Source organism: Eumetopias jubatus, unplaced genomic scaffold (assembly GCF_037043125.1).
Source record: "Eumetopias jubatus isolate StellerSeaLion01/CBP00866 unplaced genomic scaffold, mEumJub1_p1.0 scaffold_7, whole genome shotgun sequence".
In the NCBI taxonomy this organism is placed as follows: domain Eukaryota; kingdom Metazoa; phylum Chordata; class Mammalia; order Carnivora; family Otariidae; genus Eumetopias; species Eumetopias jubatus.
The window spans coordinates 139,195,678-139,215,404 of record NW_028274813.1 but is presented as its reverse complement, the minus strand read 5'-3'; the positions used below and the strand labels follow the sequence as shown (position 1 = coordinate 139,215,404).

General features: G+C 51.1%; 1 protein-coding gene across 2 annotated transcripts in view; it reads left to right on the top strand.

The window, feature by feature from the left end:
* Positions 1-8,521, top strand: part of OTUD7A (OTU deubiquitinase 7A) — a 161,715-nt gene extending 153,194 nt beyond the window's left edge. For both annotated transcript variants that reach the window (XM_088024970.1, XM_088024969.1), the window contains exons 9-11: positions 4,087-4,201; positions 4,370-4,454; positions 6,773-8,521. In XM_088024970.1, the coding sequence (XP_087881096.1) occupies positions 4,087-4,201; positions 4,370-4,454; positions 6,773-8,221 (1,649 nt within the window). In that variant the 3' untranslated portion in view covers positions 8,222-8,521. The remainder of the gene's footprint in view (positions 1-4,086; positions 4,202-4,369; positions 4,455-6,772) is intronic.
* Positions 8,522-19,727: the final 11,206 nt, after the last annotated feature.

Sequence of the window (19,727 nt, the reverse complement as noted above, 5' to 3'; positions counted from 1 at the left end):
TTAGGCTGTCTGGTATTGCCCCACACGTCTTGGGTATTCTGTTGTGTCTCCCCCCGCCCAACTCTTTTTTTTCTTTCTGTGTTTCAATTTGGGTAACTTCTATTGACCCATCTTGTTCACAGACTCTTTTCTCAGTTGTGTAAAGTGTACTGATCAGCCCCTTGAAGTCATTCTTCATCTCTCTTACTGTGTTTTTTCATTTCTAGTATTTCCATTTGATTCTTTCTTGTAAATTGATTCTCTCTGCTGGAGAGAAATTAATCATTAAGTCTTGCATGGTATCCCCCTTTTCTATTAGAGTATTCAACTTATTTATCAATTATTCTAAATTCCATGTCTGAGAGTTTCAATACCTGTGTCATATCTGAGTCTGGTTCTGTCAAATGCTTTGTCTCTTGTCAACATGTTGGGGGAGGGGAGGTTCTTGTCTTTTCTTATGCTAGCAGTTTTCTGTTGAAAGCCAGACATCTTGAGTAGGACAGTAAAGACTGAGGTACATCGTTTTGATTCTTGGAACTAAGTGTGCCTTACCTTTTGCTAGGTCTTTAGTGTGGGGTTTACATCAATCCAGTCAGGACTTGAGGTTGGTTTTGGTTTCATTGCTGCTTTGGTTACCCTTAGTGCACTCAGCCTTCAGATTTCACTAGTGATATGTTGTATTTTGCCAGAAGGTTTTCCTCGCTGTCTGCTTCACCCTTTCTTCAAATTCTTGTCCCTCTTCCTCTATTACTTGCAGCTTGTTAGCCTGGCTGTGAAAATGGGAGCAGGAAGGGTGATGTTTTTGTTATTCTAATTAAGCTTCTGTCTTAGGAAGGTATTGTGTCCTTGGATCTTGAAAAGGGAGTGACCTCCGCCAGCTGTAGTTCTGGGCTCAGCATGTGTTCCTGCCCCTCCCCCAGGGAAAAAAAGGGTTTTTTTATTTTTTTCTTATTTCCTACTTCCACCTCTAGCTTTACTGGGGAAAGACCCCAGTGCCCTAAGGCCAACAGTGTTTGTTGCCCTGCCCTCCCAACTTAAGCTTTTGTTCTTTAGTATAGATAGGAGAGAAAGATCTATGAAAGACACTTTCTCCGAATTCTTGCCAACCTTATGAGCACCAGGTTGGGTCCCATGGAAAGGGGTCTACAAGTACATTTGAATTTCCCTTGTATCTGTAGCCTCCAGGGTTCTAGATATTCTTTCACTAGGCTACATTCTTCCTTTACCAATTTATTAACCATTTTTAGCTGAATTCTTTTTACTGCAGTCCAGCTGAATCTGCCCCAGGGGAAGTCATGTCTATTTCTCCTTTATTCACCCAGCTGTCCTTAGATTTGGGGTTAGCTAGTTGCCATGTGACTTCTGCTCTCTAATGGGTTAAAGGAAAGTTGTGTATCTGCAGTTTGTCTAGCTTGTTGTTATTGTTGTAATGATAGCACCACACTCTCCTGGAAACAGAAACCAGAAATGTCCATTCATTTTTGGAAAATGAGTACTGAAAGTATGTCCAGGCTGGTTTGAGATGGTGTCTGTATGTTTTCAGGTTAAAAGATAGGAGATCATTTTCAAGGAAAGAAAGAACTTGCAGGCTTATTTTGAAAAGCACTTGCTGTTCCTGACATTGCCACCAGAGGGCAAGCCGTCACATCATTACATGTCTCACAGGGTGAGGCCAGGTTTCCAATTGGGAAAAGTCAATGTGTAAAGTGGGAAGCAGAGGCATCCAAAGCAGCTAATGCTTGCAGGTAGGGCCTGTTCTCAAGGCCTTCCTGGACTGTTCAGCTACGGATTGGGCTCTCGGTCCCTCCAGCCCTGGCCCTCGCCCACATAGCTGTACCCTCTGCAGAGAAGATGCCTTTTGTGTTGCAATGTCCCAAGAACCTCTCCGAGTACCTGACCCCCTACCCCACTAATATTCGTGCTGAGAGGCTGCCAAGACCCTGCTAGGTGGTCAGGCTGTAGCAACTTCAGATGAGTCCAACCTTCTGCTCAGCAGGGGGCAGCCCAGGGAGTCAGTTCCAATCCAACCATTGAGGATAAAAATTCCCAGGAGCCCCATGGTAGGGAATTGAGGCTGAGGGGCATGTAGATCTGTACTACTTTAGTTGGTTTACCTGGAACAAACAAACCAAAATCATAGTGAGAAAAGTTTGGTTCTCATGCAAATAAAGTCTAAAACAGGTGTTCCTGATTGGCAAGCAGATCTTCTCCAACTGGGGGAGTCAGAAGCTCACCCCTGCCATGTTTTCAGCATACAGGAGGATGGGGAGGGGTGTGGGGAGAAGGCTGCCCACACCTAACCACACTGCCCAGCAACTCCCACGGTGCTTCTGCTCTCATGCCCTCTGTGCAACCAGGCACCTGTTAAGTGCTGGGGGCTAGGGAGTGTAGCCGTGCTGGGCAGACACCTCCCAATAGCACCCCTCCCCTGGGAAGGGAGTGGACAGCCATTCCCAAATTGCCCAAGTTGTACCCACAGTCATTATTTCAAACAGATTACTGCTCTAGGACAATATTTTCCAAATTTGCATGATTTTAAAAACTACAGAGGATGCTTAATTAAAATATAGTCCTTGGCTCCTTTTCCTGGACACTCTTGTTTGGCCATCTGGACAGGGGCCTGGAATCAGTGCTTTATCAAGCACCCCAGGGAGCTGTGCTGCCCTAGCAAGTGTCAACAGAAGGATTCACTGCCATCCCCACCCCTTCCCAGTGGATGGGAAGCCAGGCCAACTCTCTCTCTGCCTTTGTGTTGGGTTGTGGAATTGTTGGACAGGCTTCTGGGCATGGCCCAATGGAGGCAGGTCCTGAACCAGCCCTGCAGCCCTCCTCCCTGAGTGTGACTACCCTGCAGCTCAGCCCTGGGAGGGGATGGCCATGTCAAGACAGAACCCAGTTGCCCTTGACCAACCAAAGCAGAGCACAGTACTGCCAGTCCCCAGCCACTTTAAACAGAAACACCACCCCCCGCCCCAGCAAAGTAGTGTTTCCTTTATATGGGAGTAGAGGATTATTTGTGCTCATATTTTCTCCTTAGCAACACTGGAGGGCAGCAGTGAGTGGGCGTGTGCAATTTTTTATTAGAAAGTCCACTTTTAATGGTATTCAGTCATAGATTTTATTTACCTATTTGCCTTTTTGCCTTTTTGTTCTTGCCGTGACACCCTTGCCATGAATCATGGGAAATGACACCAGGCTCATGGCCACCAAGGGGCGGGGAGGAGGGAGGGGCAGAGTGAGGAGGCGGAGGTAGGGTAAACCCAGGGGAGGAGCAAGCTGTTCAAGCTGTTCTGTTCTCACTGGGCACTGGGTCCCAGAGCAGCTCGGAAGCTTCTAGCAGATCCAGGCAAACCCTGTGAACACCCCACTCCGCCCCAGCCTTTCTGAGATGGGCCAAGAAACTCCCAGGTGGGAGTTTCCCTCAGGAGTGTTTGTGGTGAATGGGTCCCTGGGTGAGGTCTCTCCTCGCTGCAGTTCCCGCCTACACGTTACTTCCTCGGAAGCCGCCCCGACCCGCCCTAGAAGGGCTTGCAGTAGCTCCCCACGAGTCTGCTGTTTACTTTTCAGGGTACTTAACACCACCTGAGATGATGAGATTTTGTTGTTGTTACCCGTGAGCTCCCTGTGGGAGCTCCCACCCAGCCCCCTCCCCGAACGGATGCAGAATTATTGAATGAGCTCACAAAGGAGCAGATGGGCAGGCAGCCCGCCCTTGCCTAATTTGCACACCGTGAGGTGACCAAGAGCCCGGCTTGGGTCCTTCCTCCGAAATTACAGAAACAGCCACAGCCTTTTTTGTCTGCTGCCCAACCGCGGTACCTGCCTTCTGACAGCCCCAAGTCGTTAGCAGAGTGCCGGTGATGTCTCCAGCCGCTCTTCCACGTCCACAATTAAATACCAAGTATTCTAAACTATCAGTAGTGGTTTTGACACCTGTGGTCTTAACGCTCCTGCTGGCACAGATGGTCTGTGTTCGTCTCCGTTCGGTTTCCTTAATTTAGGAGGGCTTGGGACTCCCTTTCCTGGCCTCCCTGGGGGCTGCTGGGGCCTGGAGCCTCTCGGCCCGCCCGTGGCCACCTGGCACCGCTTCTCTCTCTTCTGTTCCAGCCGTGATCCCCCTGACGGATTCGGAGCACAAGCTGCTGCCTCTGCACTTTGCAGTGGACCCCGGGAAGGACTGGGAGTGGGGGAAAGACGACAACGATAACGCCCGGCTGGCCCAGTGAGCCCCTCCCCCGCGCCCCTCCCCCAACGCCCTAAAGGGCGGCGGTCGCCCGGTTTCCCGGCGTTTTCCTCCCCCTGGGACAGCTGGCGGGCGTGCGGGCGGGGTGCGTGCGGGCGAGAGCGGGCCCGCTGTGGCGCGTTTCACTTGGTGTTCTTCTCTCACCAGCCTGATCCTGTCGCTCGAAGCCAAGCTGAACCTTCTGCACAGCTACATGAATGTGACGTGGATCCGGATCCCCTCCGAGACCCGGGTGAGCCTGGCGTGCGCCCGGCCCCGACCAGCTGGTTGGGTCCTGGCCGCTCACTCGCCGCCGGCGCGGGCGGGGGCTGGGCTCCCCGGCGCCCGCCCGGCCGCCCACCCGCCCGGGCTCTGGCCAGAAGTGGCTCGGATTTAGCTGGCGCGTGTGTGCACGCGTGCTTGCGTGCTCTATGTAGGCGCGCGCTCCGGCTAGGAGATGGTTGTTGGGGATTTTTTTTTTCTTTTGGTCCCTTTATTTTTCTCCAGAAGGAGAGGAATAAACACACCCACTCAAAAAACAAACCGTAGGCAAGTCACAACACAAAACTATCTCTGCCGAGATCGGAACACGATGTGCTGCAGCGGAGCGAATTAATTATAAACTGTGTGGGTCCTTGGAAAAGTCAGGGAACCGGGAGCGCAATTCCTCATCGCCCCCTCCTTCTCTCCTCCTCCTCCGTCCTCTGGGAGGGCGGTGAGAACAGGGGCTGCCCGCCCCCACGCGCCCCCCCCTCCCAGGGAGAGTCTGCTCTGTCCCTGCTTCGGATGCTAAGGATTCACTTTAAGTGATTGATGTTTTTATCTCAATAGTGAACCCTCAGTGAAAGGGACTGTAAAAACAAAAAGCCCCCCTCAGACACCAGTAGCCTTGGCCATTGGCCATGCCATGGGGCTCATAAGCAATATCAAAGGAGTGACCGGAGGAAGGCAGTAGGGCGGTGCCTGGCCAAGTCAGTCGCGGGGCTATGCCAGGCACTGCTCAGGATGTTTTCATACACCAGCCTTTACCTGTATTTAATCTTCATAGGGCTCCTGGGGGCAGGTACTGATATCCCATTTTACTGAGGACACAAGGGGCAGTTGGTGGCAGCCTGGCTCCAGAGTTCTGCCTCTTAACCTCCACAGTGACCTGTCAACTGCCTGGATGATGCCAGTGTTGCTGGGGTGTTCTTTCCTCGCACACACACATGGTGTGAAGGTAGCAGCTCTCGATCTAGAATCAGGAGGCTCTTGGGCTGGGACACAGCTCTCCACTGCACTGAGCAGGACTCCTTGCCAAGCCATGGTGGCCCCCATGTCAGATTCAGGGCCTGGCAACGACCCTTCCAGCCTGAGGACATTTCAGCCAGGGCTCCTTACTCACTGGGCTCCCACCAATGGGCACTGCCAGCACCAAGCACACCCCCCTTTCCTGGGCCAAACCCCTGAGCTTCTGCCCCTCAGTGTCATTGACAAACCATTTTGAGACCTCTACCTCCTTCCAGACCCAGGACAGGGTGGGAAGAGGAAGGAAGGAATTTCAGACTGGTAGGTGGTGAGGGCTGGCTTCTGCTTGCTTCTGGGGACTTGGCTGCAAGAGGTCTCTTGGACCCCTCTCTTGGACCCCTCTCCTGGACCTGCCTGGGGAGGGAAGGGACAAAAATAAAATGACAGAACAATGGGGCCTTCTCCCAGGCTCTTCCCCTAGAGGCCAGGAAAAGCCCATTTAGGGGTGAGCACCAGTTCCTGCCACTCGGCTTCTAGTATGAGGTCCCTGGTGTTCACCCAATGATGCTGTCTGAATTCTCCCTCAAGCAGGAACCTCCACAAGGCAGCAGTAGGTTCCACTCGTCGCCTTTCTCAGGCTCTCCACCTACCCCACGGTCCTGACCACGTTCCACACTGGCCTTGCCCTCCTTACTGGCTGATAGTGGGCCTTGTCCAAGGTGTTCACAGAGAAGTTCCCTCCTCACACCCTAGGTCCCCTTTTTCTGGGAATGGTAACATCTTTTCTGCTAAGTCCAGGTCCTATTTCAGAATCCTCAGTTTAACACTCCCACTGTCAATCTGAGAAAGGAACCCCTAGAGTAAAATGGTCATCCCCAGAACTAAGAGTATTTTTGTTGCAACGTGAGGGCAAGATGTCTGTCCCCTGCCTGGAACAAATAGGTGAGACACCTTTGTAGGACAGACACCTATAGATGCAGGTGAAGTGTGACCCTTACCAGAAGGCCTCTCGCTCTAGAGGACAGCCGGGACCTGTGTCTGGTCATAGACCCGCCTAGCCCAGGTTAGAAGGTTGGAGTCTGGGCACGGTTAAGTCTAAAATGTACAGAGGCTCTGGAGCTCAGAGCCAGGTGGGTATCTGCACCTTGCCCAAGCTCCCCGCCTCGGGGTTCCAGGCTGCCAGCAACCTTAGCTCACCAAAAAGGCATCCTGGATTGGGGCAGTGAGACCCCAGGGCCCCAGTATAGCAGCCTGGGAGCTGGGGTGGTCTGCCTTTGTTGGTCCCACGTGGGGAGGGCTCATCTCTAACCTCCTTCCTTCCCTGACCTCCCTCTCCCGCTACAGGCCCCTCTGGCACAACCGGAATCCCCAACAGCCTCAGTGGGGGAGGACGTGCAATCCCTGGCCGACTCCCTGGACTCGGACCGGGACTCGGTGTGCAGCAATTCCAACAGCAATAATGGCAAGAACGGCAAGGACAAGGAGAAGGAGAAGCAGCGCAAGGAGAAGGACAAGACCCGCGCGGACTCTGTGGCCAACAAGCTGGGCAGCTTCAGCAAGACGCTGGGCATCAAGCTAAAGAAAAACATGGGCGGCCTGGGCGGCCTGGTGCACGGCAAGATGGGCCGTGCTAACTCCGCCAACGGCAAGAACGGCGACGCACCCGAGCGCGGCAAGGAGAAGAAGACCAAGTCGCGCAAGGGCAGCAAGGAAGAGTCGGGCGCGTCAGCGAGCACGTCGCCGTCGGAGAAGACCACGCCGTCGCCCACGGACAAGGCGGCCGGGGCGTCGCCGGCCGAAAAGGGCGGCGGGCCGCGGGGCGACGCCTGGAAGTACAGCACGGACGTGAAGCTGAGCCTCAACATCCTGCGCGCCGCCATGCAGGGCGAGCGCAAGTTCATCTTCGCCGGCCTGCTGCTCACCAGCCACCGGCACCAGTTCCACGAGGAGATGATAGGCTACTACCTGACCAGCGCGCAGGAGCGCTTCAGCGCCGAGCAGGAGCAGCGGCGCCGCGACGCCGCCGCGGCCGCCGCCGCCTCCACGGCCAAGCGGCCGCCGCGCAGGCCAGAGACCGAGGGCGCGCCGGGCGCCGAGCGCGCCTCGCCGGGCCCGCCGGCCGGGCCGCCCACGCAGCTGGTGCTCAAGCTCAAGGAGCGCCCGAGCCCCGGGCCGGCGGCGGGCACGCGGGCGGCGCGGGCGGCGGCGGCGGCGGGCGGCGCGGCTTCCCCGGGCGGCGGCGGCGGCGGTGGGGGCGCGCGGCGCGCGGGCGCCAGCGGACCGCTCCCCGGCCGCAGCCCGCCGGCGCCAGCGCGCCAGAGCGTCATCCACGTGCAGGCCGCGGGCGCGCGGGACGACGCGTGCGCGCCGGCCGTGGGCGCGCTGCGGCCGTGCGCCACGTACCCGCAGCAGAACCGCTCGCTGTCGTCGCAGAGCTACAGCCCGGCGCGCGCCGCCGCCCTACGCACCGTCAACACGGTCGAGTCGCTGGCGCGCGCCGTCCCCGCCGCCCTACCCGGCGCGGCGGGGGCCGCGGGCCCCGCCGAGCACAAGTCGCAGACCTACACCAACGGCTTCGGCGCCGCGCGCGACGGCCTGGAGTTCGCCGACGCCGACGCGCCCGCCGCCCGCTCGAACGGTGAGTGCGGCCGCGGCGGCCCGGGGCTGGCGCAGCGGCGCTGCCAGCGCGAGAACTGCGCGTTCTACGGGCGCGCCGAGACCGAGCACTACTGCTCGTACTGCTACCGCGAGGAGCTGCGGCGGCGGCGCGAGGCGCGCGGGGCCCGGCCCTGAGTGCGCCGCGCGCGCCAGCTTTTACCATAAAGGATTTCTTTTCCATTCTGTCGGTGTCTTTTTTACATTCCCTGGTCAACCGGAAGGCCGGCGACTCCTCTGTCAGTGCTGTGTACGTGTTTGGTCAAACGTTCCTAATGGTGCCTGAACCTACACTGACGCCACTCAGGTAGTAGACGGATAGGAAACAAGTCATACTGTTGGAAGTGGGTGTGCTAGCTAGCATCTGCCTCGTACCTGTGGAAACTCAATAGCCATTGCAAGAGTATTTTTGTTCCTCAATAAGAGAAATAAAGAAATTTGCAGCCCTTTGTTTTTAGAAGGGAGTGTTTTACCTTTTTTTTTTTTTTTTGCTTTTTTTTCTCGGCCCCCCGCCCCCAACCCAGCGACTGACCTCTTCCTCGTTAGCGGTCACACGCGTGCGGTCGGTACCACCCAGGGTTTAGAAGCAAACCCGCAGCCCGGGAGTGGGGCGGCGGCGGCGGCTTGCTGCGGGCACGCACCTGCTTCCCTTCCCGAGTCCCGGGAGGACAGGAGGCACTGTGCCGCCCGCTGACTCGCTCTGGTGGCCGCGGTGGCCCTTTAGGAATACACAGCTCCATCTCATAAGCAAAACCTCCTCCCACGCCCCACGCCCCCCCGCTCCCCCCTCCCCCCGCTCAAGCAACATTCACACTGTCGTCAAAGCCGCAGGGGTCCTAGGATGGGCACCGGACAACCTACCTCGCAGGGCGCGCGGTGAGGTGTAGTGATCGCTCCCAGTGCCGGGCAGCTCAGGTGACAGGAGCTTTCCAAAGACACCTTCGGTCCAAAAAGCAAGGTTCCGAACTCACTATTTGGAATTGCCCATGTATGAGCAAAGATGACAGCCTGCTCACATTTCTCCTTTGAAGACACTTTCACAGTGAACTATCACCGGAGGACCCTAGGAAGTGATCATCGGTGCCCCAAGAGAGAGGCGAGGAATTGACCCTTTGGTCATTGTGTAAGCCCCCACGCTAGGCTACTTGGGAACCTGGCCTGTGCCTCTTTCCAAAGGGAAGAGGCTGAGGGAAGCTGGGAAGGAAGCCCATCTCCACCTCCACCTGCATCTGTCTGGGTTCAGCCAGGTAAAGGGGCGCCGCTCCCATTGGGGTCCCCTCTGCAGGGCAGGGTAACCCTACCTGTGGCTCCATAACACACTGAGGGGGCAGCCCCATCCCTGAGCGGTCCCTTTTTTGGTGCCTCCTACATTTCTTGAGGAAAAAAAAAATGTGTCCTTAGCTACCCTGTTTTGAGCAGCAATATGCAGCCTCTTCCTTCCAAGATTACCTCTGGAGAACACCGTTCTTGGCCAAGGACGCTGAGGAGTTAAATCTGCCTCGCTACGGAGAGATCCTGTTTCCAAGAAATATGGATAAGATGGGTAAAATCCTCACTAGCAAAAGAATACTTTTAAAACCTGCGAGAGCCTTAGAATAGCTTCTAATAATCCTAAGAAAGAGAGGAGATAGCGCCCAGCTTTGCTGTGGGTGTATCCTCAGAAAATGCAGGAGGTAGACCATCTCTTCATTGGAGCCAGCTTCTCCTTCTCCAGAAAGGATGTTTTTCCCTCTGACATAAAAGGCAGCAAAAAAAAGAAAAGTAAATTAAAAAACAAAAAAAGGGGGGACTTTTTTTTTTACTTGTTTGAAGAATTATAGTAATTTGAGTATCTCCTGTTGAGTAATTCTTTTGTTTTTAATTATTACACAGCACGTGGAGTTTTCAGTAATTTATTCAAGTTTTGCATAAGTGGTTCCTTAAATCAAAATTATTTATTAAATAGAATCTTGGAGAAATTTTTTGGAAGTTTTACTTTTCATGCCAAACAATACTTTCAATGTGTGGTAATTACTAACATCCATGTCCCTCATATTACTGGGGTTTCTTTTGTTACTCAGAAAAAAAAAGTTTTTTAAAAATCTCTCATCGAGAGGGTTTGTGGCAGCTTTTTGGACTGATTCCTTGTGTCATGCTGAGCAATCGCTTTGCCATCCAAAGCTGTGAGGTCACAGGAAGTATTGCATTACATGTAGACACCGGCTATGGCTCCCGCCCCACCCTTCCCTCTTAGAAGGTTGAGACAGCCAACCTTGAAAATGCTTAATTGTGCATTCTGAAACCAAACCCATGTACACAAGAAGTCAAGAAGGCATAAAGTAAATTTATGGTGTTTTTTTTTAATTTTTTAATGTTAAAACAGCCAACCAGAAATTTCCCAAGACTGGCTATGCAAATATTTTATCTTTCTCATGCCAGGTTTAAAAAAAAAAAAAAGGAGGCGGGGGGGGGGGTGAGCTGAGAATAAGCATGGTCCATTGTAATACGGAGAACCTTCAAAACCAGGCAGTATAATCCGTAGGTATTTTTTTTTTAAGGGTGACATGTTCTATCTCGTTGAATTTCAAAGTCCCCTCCGCCCCACCCCACCGGGTAGATGTGCCATGAATAAAAGCCTGAGATCCAGCTACTGGCCACCATGGTGGCTTCTCCAGGCATGTGGAAGGCCCCCAACTTCATATGGTCACGAGGTGGCTCGGCATGCCAGGGCGCCTGTGGGTGCTTGTCCACATCGTTTACAAATAGCTGTTTCCTTTTGTGAAAGATATGAATCCCTTCCTCTAAATGGTATTGAAACAGTGAGAGAACCTACTGTTATATTAAACTTACTAGTCCAGTGTACCAGGAACGTTCCATGTTGTTCAAAAGAGCTCGTTAGACCTGGTCCCTGGCCAGAGTTCTCTCAAACCAAATTAGTTTGTCAGGCTGAACAGTAACTATTAGAAACTGCTGTGTTGTTTACATGTGGGCCAAGAGGTCCTCTAATATCTTTCTGTGACTTGGGGGCCTCTGGTGGATCAGGGAAAGGTTAAGTGGCTTGTAGGCACTGGAGAAAAGGAAGAAAACCAGTCCGGATTCTGGAAAGGCTGAGAGCCCCACCTGAGCATACGTCCTGGACTAGGAGTACATGGCAGACCCTCCCTGTGAGTGGCCTTCTTGTCTGATCTGGCCAAACTTCCCTTTCCGGGAAGGTCAGATGTCTCTAAGCGACTGCAAGTTTCCAGAGGGATCCTAGATACTTCTGAACCCCAGTGGAGGTTGTTTCAGTAATTTACTTCACATTTCCCGCACATGCGCTACCTGGGTATATGATTTTTTTTTAAATAATGTATTGTTAAAGGAAGGTGTTTTTAAGTGTATTCTGTTTGTAGATTTTATGCTATGTTATGTTGAAATTTTACAAGCCAGGTTTAAACTGTACCATAGAAATTATTTTTATATTATTTTCAGAATATGCCACAGAGCAATATTTTGTGCCCTTATATTGTCACAGGGTTGTCCCCTTGGACGGGTAACTGTAGGGGGGAAGGGGCTCCACACTGTGGGCTCTTGGGTTTAAGTGCTTTTTGCTATTTGCTCACATCCCCTCTGAAAGTGGGAATATGTAAATGTCTTTTCTTTTTTTATTAGAAGCTTGATATTTTTGTTCTGTCCATGGATTTTGGTACTGCACCTTTCCTCTTAAATGAATACTTTATACTCACCAAGTTACTGCAGACTTTCTCTTACCTGTTACCACCCAGTGGCTCAAGCGGAGTTCTGAAAAGTTTGGATCTGTTACTTTAAAAATTTAATATTTTCCAAAATGATTCATTAGTTCTAGTAGCTTACCATCAGGAATTTGGTGACGTGAGATAAAAGGTTTCTCCACACCCCCGATGCACATGGTTCTCACCCTCTCCCTTAGCATCCACAAGCTTATTTTGCAAACCACTCTACTTTGCAAAAATAAAGTTAACCTATCAAAATATATTTCATGTGAGTTAAGGAAAAAAAGGGCTGTACTTATCAGTGGGGGGAAATTTGTGCGAGGGGAAAAAAAGGCTTTGCCAAACCCATGTGTGTGTTAAGTTCCATTTCTGTGAGTCTTTCATGTTTACTTACGAGACCTGGAGTAAAAGCTGAAGGCATCTATTGCACGTTTGGGGTTTCTTTCTTTATGACACAATTCCTTTCTCCTCACCGTGGTGTGGACTTAACAAAATAAGTTCCTCCAGGGTTTTGTTTTGTTTTTTTTTTTTTTTTAATTTTTCCTTTTCTTTCTTTCAATGCTTCTGACAAATAAGACGACAATGCGTTTCCATGGCTGAGTGAGCCCTGCCTTGCCGGACTTCAGCCTCTGTGGCATCACCCCCTGGGCTGCTGAGGCGGCCTCTGCTCTGGCTAGACTCTGGCTCTGCTGTCACCTGAGGGCAGACACACCGTGGAAAGGCCCAGAGGTGGCTGGCACTCCTGCCACCAGAAAGAAGGTACCCCCTTCCAAAAAGCCTTAAAGTGGTGGCTCTCTGGAGACCCCTGGGCACCACCTCCCCATTCAGTCCTGACTATAAACTGTTTTCTATTCGCACTGCCCCCCCCGCCCCCATTCTGGTGTGGCTCTCCAGGGCAGAAAGGGGGCGATCAATTTCATCCCTTCATCCACAGCCACCCCCACCCCCATCCCCCATATCTACTCTGCAGTACTGGTTCTGCCCGCATGGAGCGTGTTTCTGACAGCGCGGCCTGTTGACACAGGGTGGGTCCGGGATAGTTGATCCTAGAAAGACCTGCAGAGCATGCATGATGGGGACCCCCCACTCCCCCTGAGGAGGCCCCCCCAGGCTGCATGGAGCACTTCCAGGGTGCAGTGTTTTGGAAGATTGGCACTTTGGGCTCCAAGTGGTGTTCAAAATGGCCTGTTAGCAGTTATGTAGTCAGCCCCAAAAGCAGTCCTTCTTGGACCACACCACCTCCAGTAGAGACGAGAGGGAGATGCCCTGCATGCACCCTCCGAAATGCCCGGCATGTGCAGGCTCTGCAGTATGAATATGCTTTACTCCAAGGGGCTGACTTAACACAACACCCTAGGGACAGCACAGAAGCCCCTCTCACCAAACAGTCCTAGCGATGTCACTGTTTCTATTCATTCTGCAAAGTCATTTGTTGAAATGTGCATTTTTACTGTTCGATTCTTGCAAAAGAAGGAGTTCCGCCAGCCTCAGTTGTGTATATACAGAAGGATGCCCATGGCTTATGCTTTGTTATTCACCCAACAGAGCATCTTAGTACATTTGTGTGTACATACGTATGTGTATGTGTGTATATATATATATACATACATATATATAACCAGTTCTTTACAAGGTGAGGAGTATCAGTTGGTTTTAAGAGTATAGGCTGAATCTGCTCAAGACCAAAGCAACCCATTAATTAAATGAGGACAAGTTAGTAAAACCGGCTGTTTGACAGTATCTACAAACAGTGGAGGATGACTTTCAATGAAGAAACAGCCAAGTCCTTAGAAAGACCACTCCCACTCCAGTACTTCTCTGACCTTCTCCTCCTCCGTTGTTAGCCGCTCTGTTCCAGCAACATGGGCCTGCCTCAGGGCCTTTGCACATGCTTTTCCTCCTTGCACCTGGAATGTTCTCCCCCCCCCAAGCCACCTGCTTCCCCCTTCACTACCTGCCAGTCTTTGTTCCAATGTCACTCTCAGGGAGGCCTTCCCTGACTTATTTAAAAGGACAACACACACCCCCTCCCTGCCACCACCCTGTGCATTGTTTGTGTGCTTATTGCTATTTGAGTGCTGCACATATGAATTATTCATTCACTTTATGTCCTTCCTCCAACCCCCATAGAATGTAAGCTCCATGTGGGCAGGAATTTTTGTACATTTTGCTCACTGCTGTATTCCTGGTGCCTACAACAGTGCCTGACACGTATTAGGCACTGGATCAATATTTGTTGAAGAAAAGAAATGAAATCAGTTATTTGATAACTATTAAGCCTAATAGTACCAGTTTCAACTTTTATCAGATCCATAGTCCACTATTGTCCCCAAGTAGGGAAAATTTTAGCTGATAAAGGAGCACTGGCTGCTTCTCCAGCCTGCGGTCCATGATGCCAGATATAACAGTGAGCACATCAACCTGACTGTGGCAGGTTTCTTCCTGTCTCCGTGAAGGCCTGTCCGGTGGCCCTCCCCCACAGCTGTGAGACTCCACTGTTTACAGAAAGCTCTCTGGAACAAGCTGCAGCAGGGACAGTTTTCCTACAGGGCACAGGCCCACTGTGATAGACCTCCGTGTTGTCGTTGTGGGCCTGGGCCATTCTAGGGAGTCCCTTATAACCAGCCCTTTGGACACCCACTGTTCCTCCACAGTGTCTCCCAGGAGACAGGCATTCCTTCCTATAACAAACTTAGGTGGCAGCGGATGACCCAGGCCAGCGAAGGGAGTCAATCTGACCACGAGAAGGACCCATTCTCCTGTCACCAAAAGCAGGCGTGCAGAGGAAGAGGAACTTGTCACGCAAAATAACAGGGGCAGCCATGGGTAACTGGACTGACAAAGCTAGAAGCAGCAGGGGCAGAGAATCAAGGCCCCTCTGAGCCTCTGCACCCCCCATCATTGGTGGGCGTGTGCTAGAGGGACAGAGCCTTGACACCACAGAGCCAAACAACAAACACACCCCCAGAGCAGGAGGCCCTCAAATGCAGTCAGGCGACCTCACTCACCAGCAGGGGAGGGATGGTTCCTCCTCTGAACTGCCCACCCCTGCAGGATGATTTTCACAACTACCTAACCTTGGTGTTTACTTCCAGGTCCTTTAGCCAAATGTATTTTCCTCTAAGTTATAAATACTGTTGGCAAAATACTGTTAAAAGCTTCTTATCGGACCCTTGTCCTACTGTAGCCTGGTTAAAAGGCTTTGTCATTCTCTTTAACCTCCTTCCATGGTTTTTGCTGTCATTTCTCTAGGTGCCATATTTTAGGGTCCCTCATGGTGCAGATGTGAGGTCCCCTTCATAATACTCCCTCCGCGCCTGCCCAGCAGACAGGAAGTGGGCCCACACGTGTGTGTCCCTTTGCTTAAATTGCCAAATAAACAGCGTCCCTTTCATTGCTGCCCTAACAAGTTTGGGGACGCACTCCTGCCAATACTCAGAACACAGGCTTTCCCAGGGCTGCCTCCTTGGTCCACTCAAACTTTTCTCCGTGACAGGTGCCCTGTGGTCTGCCTAAGTTCTTCCTACACATTCTTCCCACTTGCATGGAATGGAATCCAAACACCTGATTTGGAATTACAATTTGGCAGGAGGGAGTGGGGCAGCTTGTCTCCACTAATTTATGACCAAAACTAGTAACACAACCATGATCATGGTTGGAGATCAGCCATGGCCTGGAGCCTCAGTATAAAGCCTGGGTCCTCAGTCACATCACCTCAGCTATTAGAGGTGCAGGGAGGCTGGCCTGAATCTGCTCAGAGCCTCATCTGCGGAGCTTGAACGCTGTTCACCATCATCTTCTATTAAGTTGGTCTTGTTTTAACCAAGGGTTGTTGAAGTGTAATTGCTTTGTTCCTTCAAACATGCATTTGGCCTATGGGAGTCAGTGAATGTTGTTTCTCTGTTTCTGTCCCTTCTTTTCCTTTTTTTCTTCTTTTTTTTTTTTTTTTTTTGGTTCATTTGACCCATTTTGGGATGAAATGTGTTGCTTTGTTTCCCCAACTTGATTACTGTGGACGAAAGAGAACATTGAGGCAAAAATGGGTCATAAATCCCGTTACTTTGACCAAGTTATCCAGAGCCCTTTTCTACCTGGGAGTGTTAATTCTAATTCAATGCAAATATTCTTTTCCACCTGGTCTATTCTTGGAGAAGGAACCCGTTATAAGAGCTGTCTTTGGTGGTTGGGTTGTTACTTTATTAAGTATTAAAGCACTAAACCAATTTTTGCAATATGTAGTAAATCTTGCTTTCATTTTGGAAAACTTCCAGTAATGACTACTGCACTTTTTATAGAAGAACTGTATTTCATTTCTTTCTTTTATGAAAGATTATTTCAAGTAAAAATAGCTCTGTAATCCGTGTGACACGGCTTCTCCATTACTTGACACAGAGAGAAGCTTTCATGCCTACTCAATAAAATTAACATGTTTGTAAAGCACTGGTTGGTCCAATTATTTGCTCACTCCTGTGTTCCCGGTAAAATAATATCTACAAAAAGCTTTATGGCCCAGAGGGGGTGGATTCTATCAGGCATCCATTCACACCAGTATTTTTTAAATCAGATGGGATGTAAACCAGTTATCACAGTTTCATCGTATAAGAGAAAAAATTTCCCTCCTTTTAAAAAGGATCATGACACTTTCTATCTGAATGAAATCAACAGGGTATTTCTTAGCCTGTATATACCAGAAGGGGCAACATAAACAAAAGGACATCAGCAGGGAGCATAGAGGATGAAAGCAGACTCACAGTCGGCCTCCTGGAATCTGACACACGAGTCTTCATCTCACCCATGGGAGGTTGGGGTTGGAGTGGGGGCAGGGCAGTGTGAATTAGCATGGACAGAAGGAGAGGAAAGACACTCAGCTGGCCTATGGGACTCTCTGGGCCAATGGCCTCTACACACTCCTGGGATCAGCATTAAGGCCAATAAGACTCGTCTATGCCCGACCCTGATGTTCCTAGTTCTCTCAGGACGGCCAGAGAATTCCAGAGGAAAGGCATATTCTCCCATCGGCACTGTATAGGATGGTATGGGAGCCCTGCAATGGGAGACAGAAAGCCACGCCAGTATTCTTAAAATGAGGGACTCAGGAGCAGGAGCTCCAAGTCCCCAACCAAGTCAAGGAGTCTGTGTGTCATCTCGGGAAAAAAGAAATTGGGGAACTGGACGCACAGGTATCGGTAAACCAAAACACACAAAAAGGGAGCACAGAGATCCCATAGCGAGGGCAGCTCAGCACAGGGCTGGGCTGGGGAGCAAGGCAGAGATGCCAGGTTGTTCAAAGCTGCGAGGGCAGAGGGTGGGCTCCACAGAGACCTCAGACTCTGAGGCTCCACAGAGGTCTGGCATCAGACCTCTGCAAAGGGAGGCTGCCTTCCGGGTGCTGGTGCTCTCAGAGCCCAGAGGAGGAGCCCCACAGGGCTGGGTTCCCATCTCGGAGGAGTGGCTGCTACCTCTGGGGGTGCGTGGTTCCGCAGGGCCCTCCACGTGGGGGAGAAACAAAATTGGAACCAACTGCAGCTGCCAAGTGAAGGAGTGTTGCCAGGACAAGGCTGACGGGAACTGGAAGCAAAAGGAAAGAGCAAGTCCTCGGCATACGTTTGTCTATCTAGGCACACGCGTGTGTATGAATACATGCACACCTGTATGTGGACCCATGCATATGCGTGTGTTTGCATACACTGCACATGTGTGTGTTTGCACACACATATATACACACACCGAGCATGGAAGAAAGTGAGAAGACACACCTCTCTGCCTCCTTTCCATAACCATTTGTGCTCTGTCAGAAGTTCAGCTTGCTGGGATTCTTTACCTGATGGATAACCCCAACTTTCATTTCTGAAGGGTCCAAATCCTCACCAGTCCTGCTGAGTTTACCATTAACTTGTATTTTGGGTATAATAAAGGCCCCCGAAGAGCGCCCTGGCACCCACTGGCTAGCAGGAGCTCAAGTTTTCCTGGATAATGAAGTCCCCACCCCCCGCCAGTGCAGAAACCCAAAATGGCCCAGTGTCAGCTTCCAGTCCAGTGATGCCGCTGTGTAGCCTGGGTTGAGGCGCTCCTTCCTTGGTAACTAAGACCTACAAACCAGAAGAGCTTGGGGTATGGGCAGGGAAGCATAGGTTCTTGGTTATGATGCATAACGGTGACAAGGGTCACTCTCACACCTACCCCTTGTTTCCCAGACCGTGTGTCTGGCCACAGGACAGACACCACCATATGGTAGCTGCTGAATCAAATCATAAATTCCTTCTGTAAGACAGAACTCCCACTTTTCCGGGAGCTGTCTCCCTGCTGGCTCATAAGGAAATCTCCAGTAGGCCATTCCATAGCTCTAGAAGACGAGGTGCTTCTGGGTCAGTGGGACATGTAGTAAGTGAATTCCATGTGCATGATCCCATTGCTGTAAAACCAAAATTCTTCATCAGAAGCAACACCGTGGTGGCTGGGTGGCTCGCTGGTTAAGTGTCCGACTCTTGGTTTCGGCTCAAGTCATGATCTCAGGGTTGTGGGATCGGGCCCCACATCCAGCCCTGCGCTCAGTGCAGAGTCTGCTTGAGATTCTTTCCCCCTTTGTCTCCCTCCCCTTCTTCTCCTCCCCCCCCCACTCACATTCGCTCTCTATCTCTCTCTCTTGTCTATCTAGGCACACACGTTGCATATGAATACATGCATACATGTATGTGGACCCATGCACATGCGTGTGTTTGCATACACTACACATGCGTGTGTTTGCATACACATATATACACACACCGAGCATGGAAGAAAGTAAGAAGATACACCTCTCTGCCTCCTTTCCATAACCATTTGTGCTCCATCAGAATCTCAGCTTGCTGAGCTTTATTTTATTTATTCAATAAATAAAATCTTTAGAAGCAACCTGTGGAATACCATAATGGTGAACAAGGCGTTCACTAAGTCCATGAATGGTCATTTTTGGCAGAAGCATTGCAGAAAGGGCAAATCTGAAACCAGAACATCTACTCCAGGGAAGGGAAATCACTTCCCCTCCAGAATGGAAGGGATCTGGCGTAACCAGCCAGCCACCAGGAATCTGGCTGGCCATCAAGATCAACGAGCTCCGTGTTGCTCTCTGAGGTCAGAGGTCACTGTGGTACAGCAGTGCCAGTGTCCAAGCTCGCCTTGGTGTGTGGTTGTGCTCATTCAGAGCCTCCATCCCCGCAGCCAGGGTCTCTGTAGAGGGGCCCATTGAGCAAACAACAGGATGGCTGGGGAAAGGCTTGGCTTACATCCCAGAACATGCCATCTTGTTCACCTGATTCTTAACAGTCTTCTCGGCACAGGGTACCTTTAATGAGCATAAACATGGGACACATGTATCTTCATGATCTATGCACATTTTGAGAAAGCCATCAACAGATGTCTTCCCTTTGTCCCTGTACCACCTTGTCACCAATGTCTGAATCTTGTTCCTTCCCAGTTCCTGACCAATCAAAGTATTTGCCCCAGTATGGGTCAGGGTTTCTTAATAGTGCCATTAATGACATTTGGGGTCCAATAACTCTTTTCTGAAAGAACTGTTCTGTGTACGTTGTAAGATGTTTAGCAACATCCCTGGCTGACCTCAACCACCAGATGCCAGTCGTGCCCTCCACGCAGATGTGACAATGAAAAATGTCCTCCCAACATGGCCAATGTCCTCAAGTTGGGGACGGGAGGATCATCCCCTCTTAAGACTTACTAGTACAGGTTAATTCTTCTGGCTGTATTTCAGCCCAGAAAAGTGAAAAACATTTGTTCTGCTCAAGTCTCATCCACTAGGATGATTTCCCTTCTCCACCGTCTTTCAAGGACACTCCAGACTGGGGGGGAGGGGTTATCTCTCATCTCTCATAGCCTGCTCTCAGCTGGAACCAGCACATCCCAGAGAACCATCTGGAAGCAGGCCTGCCTAGCCATCT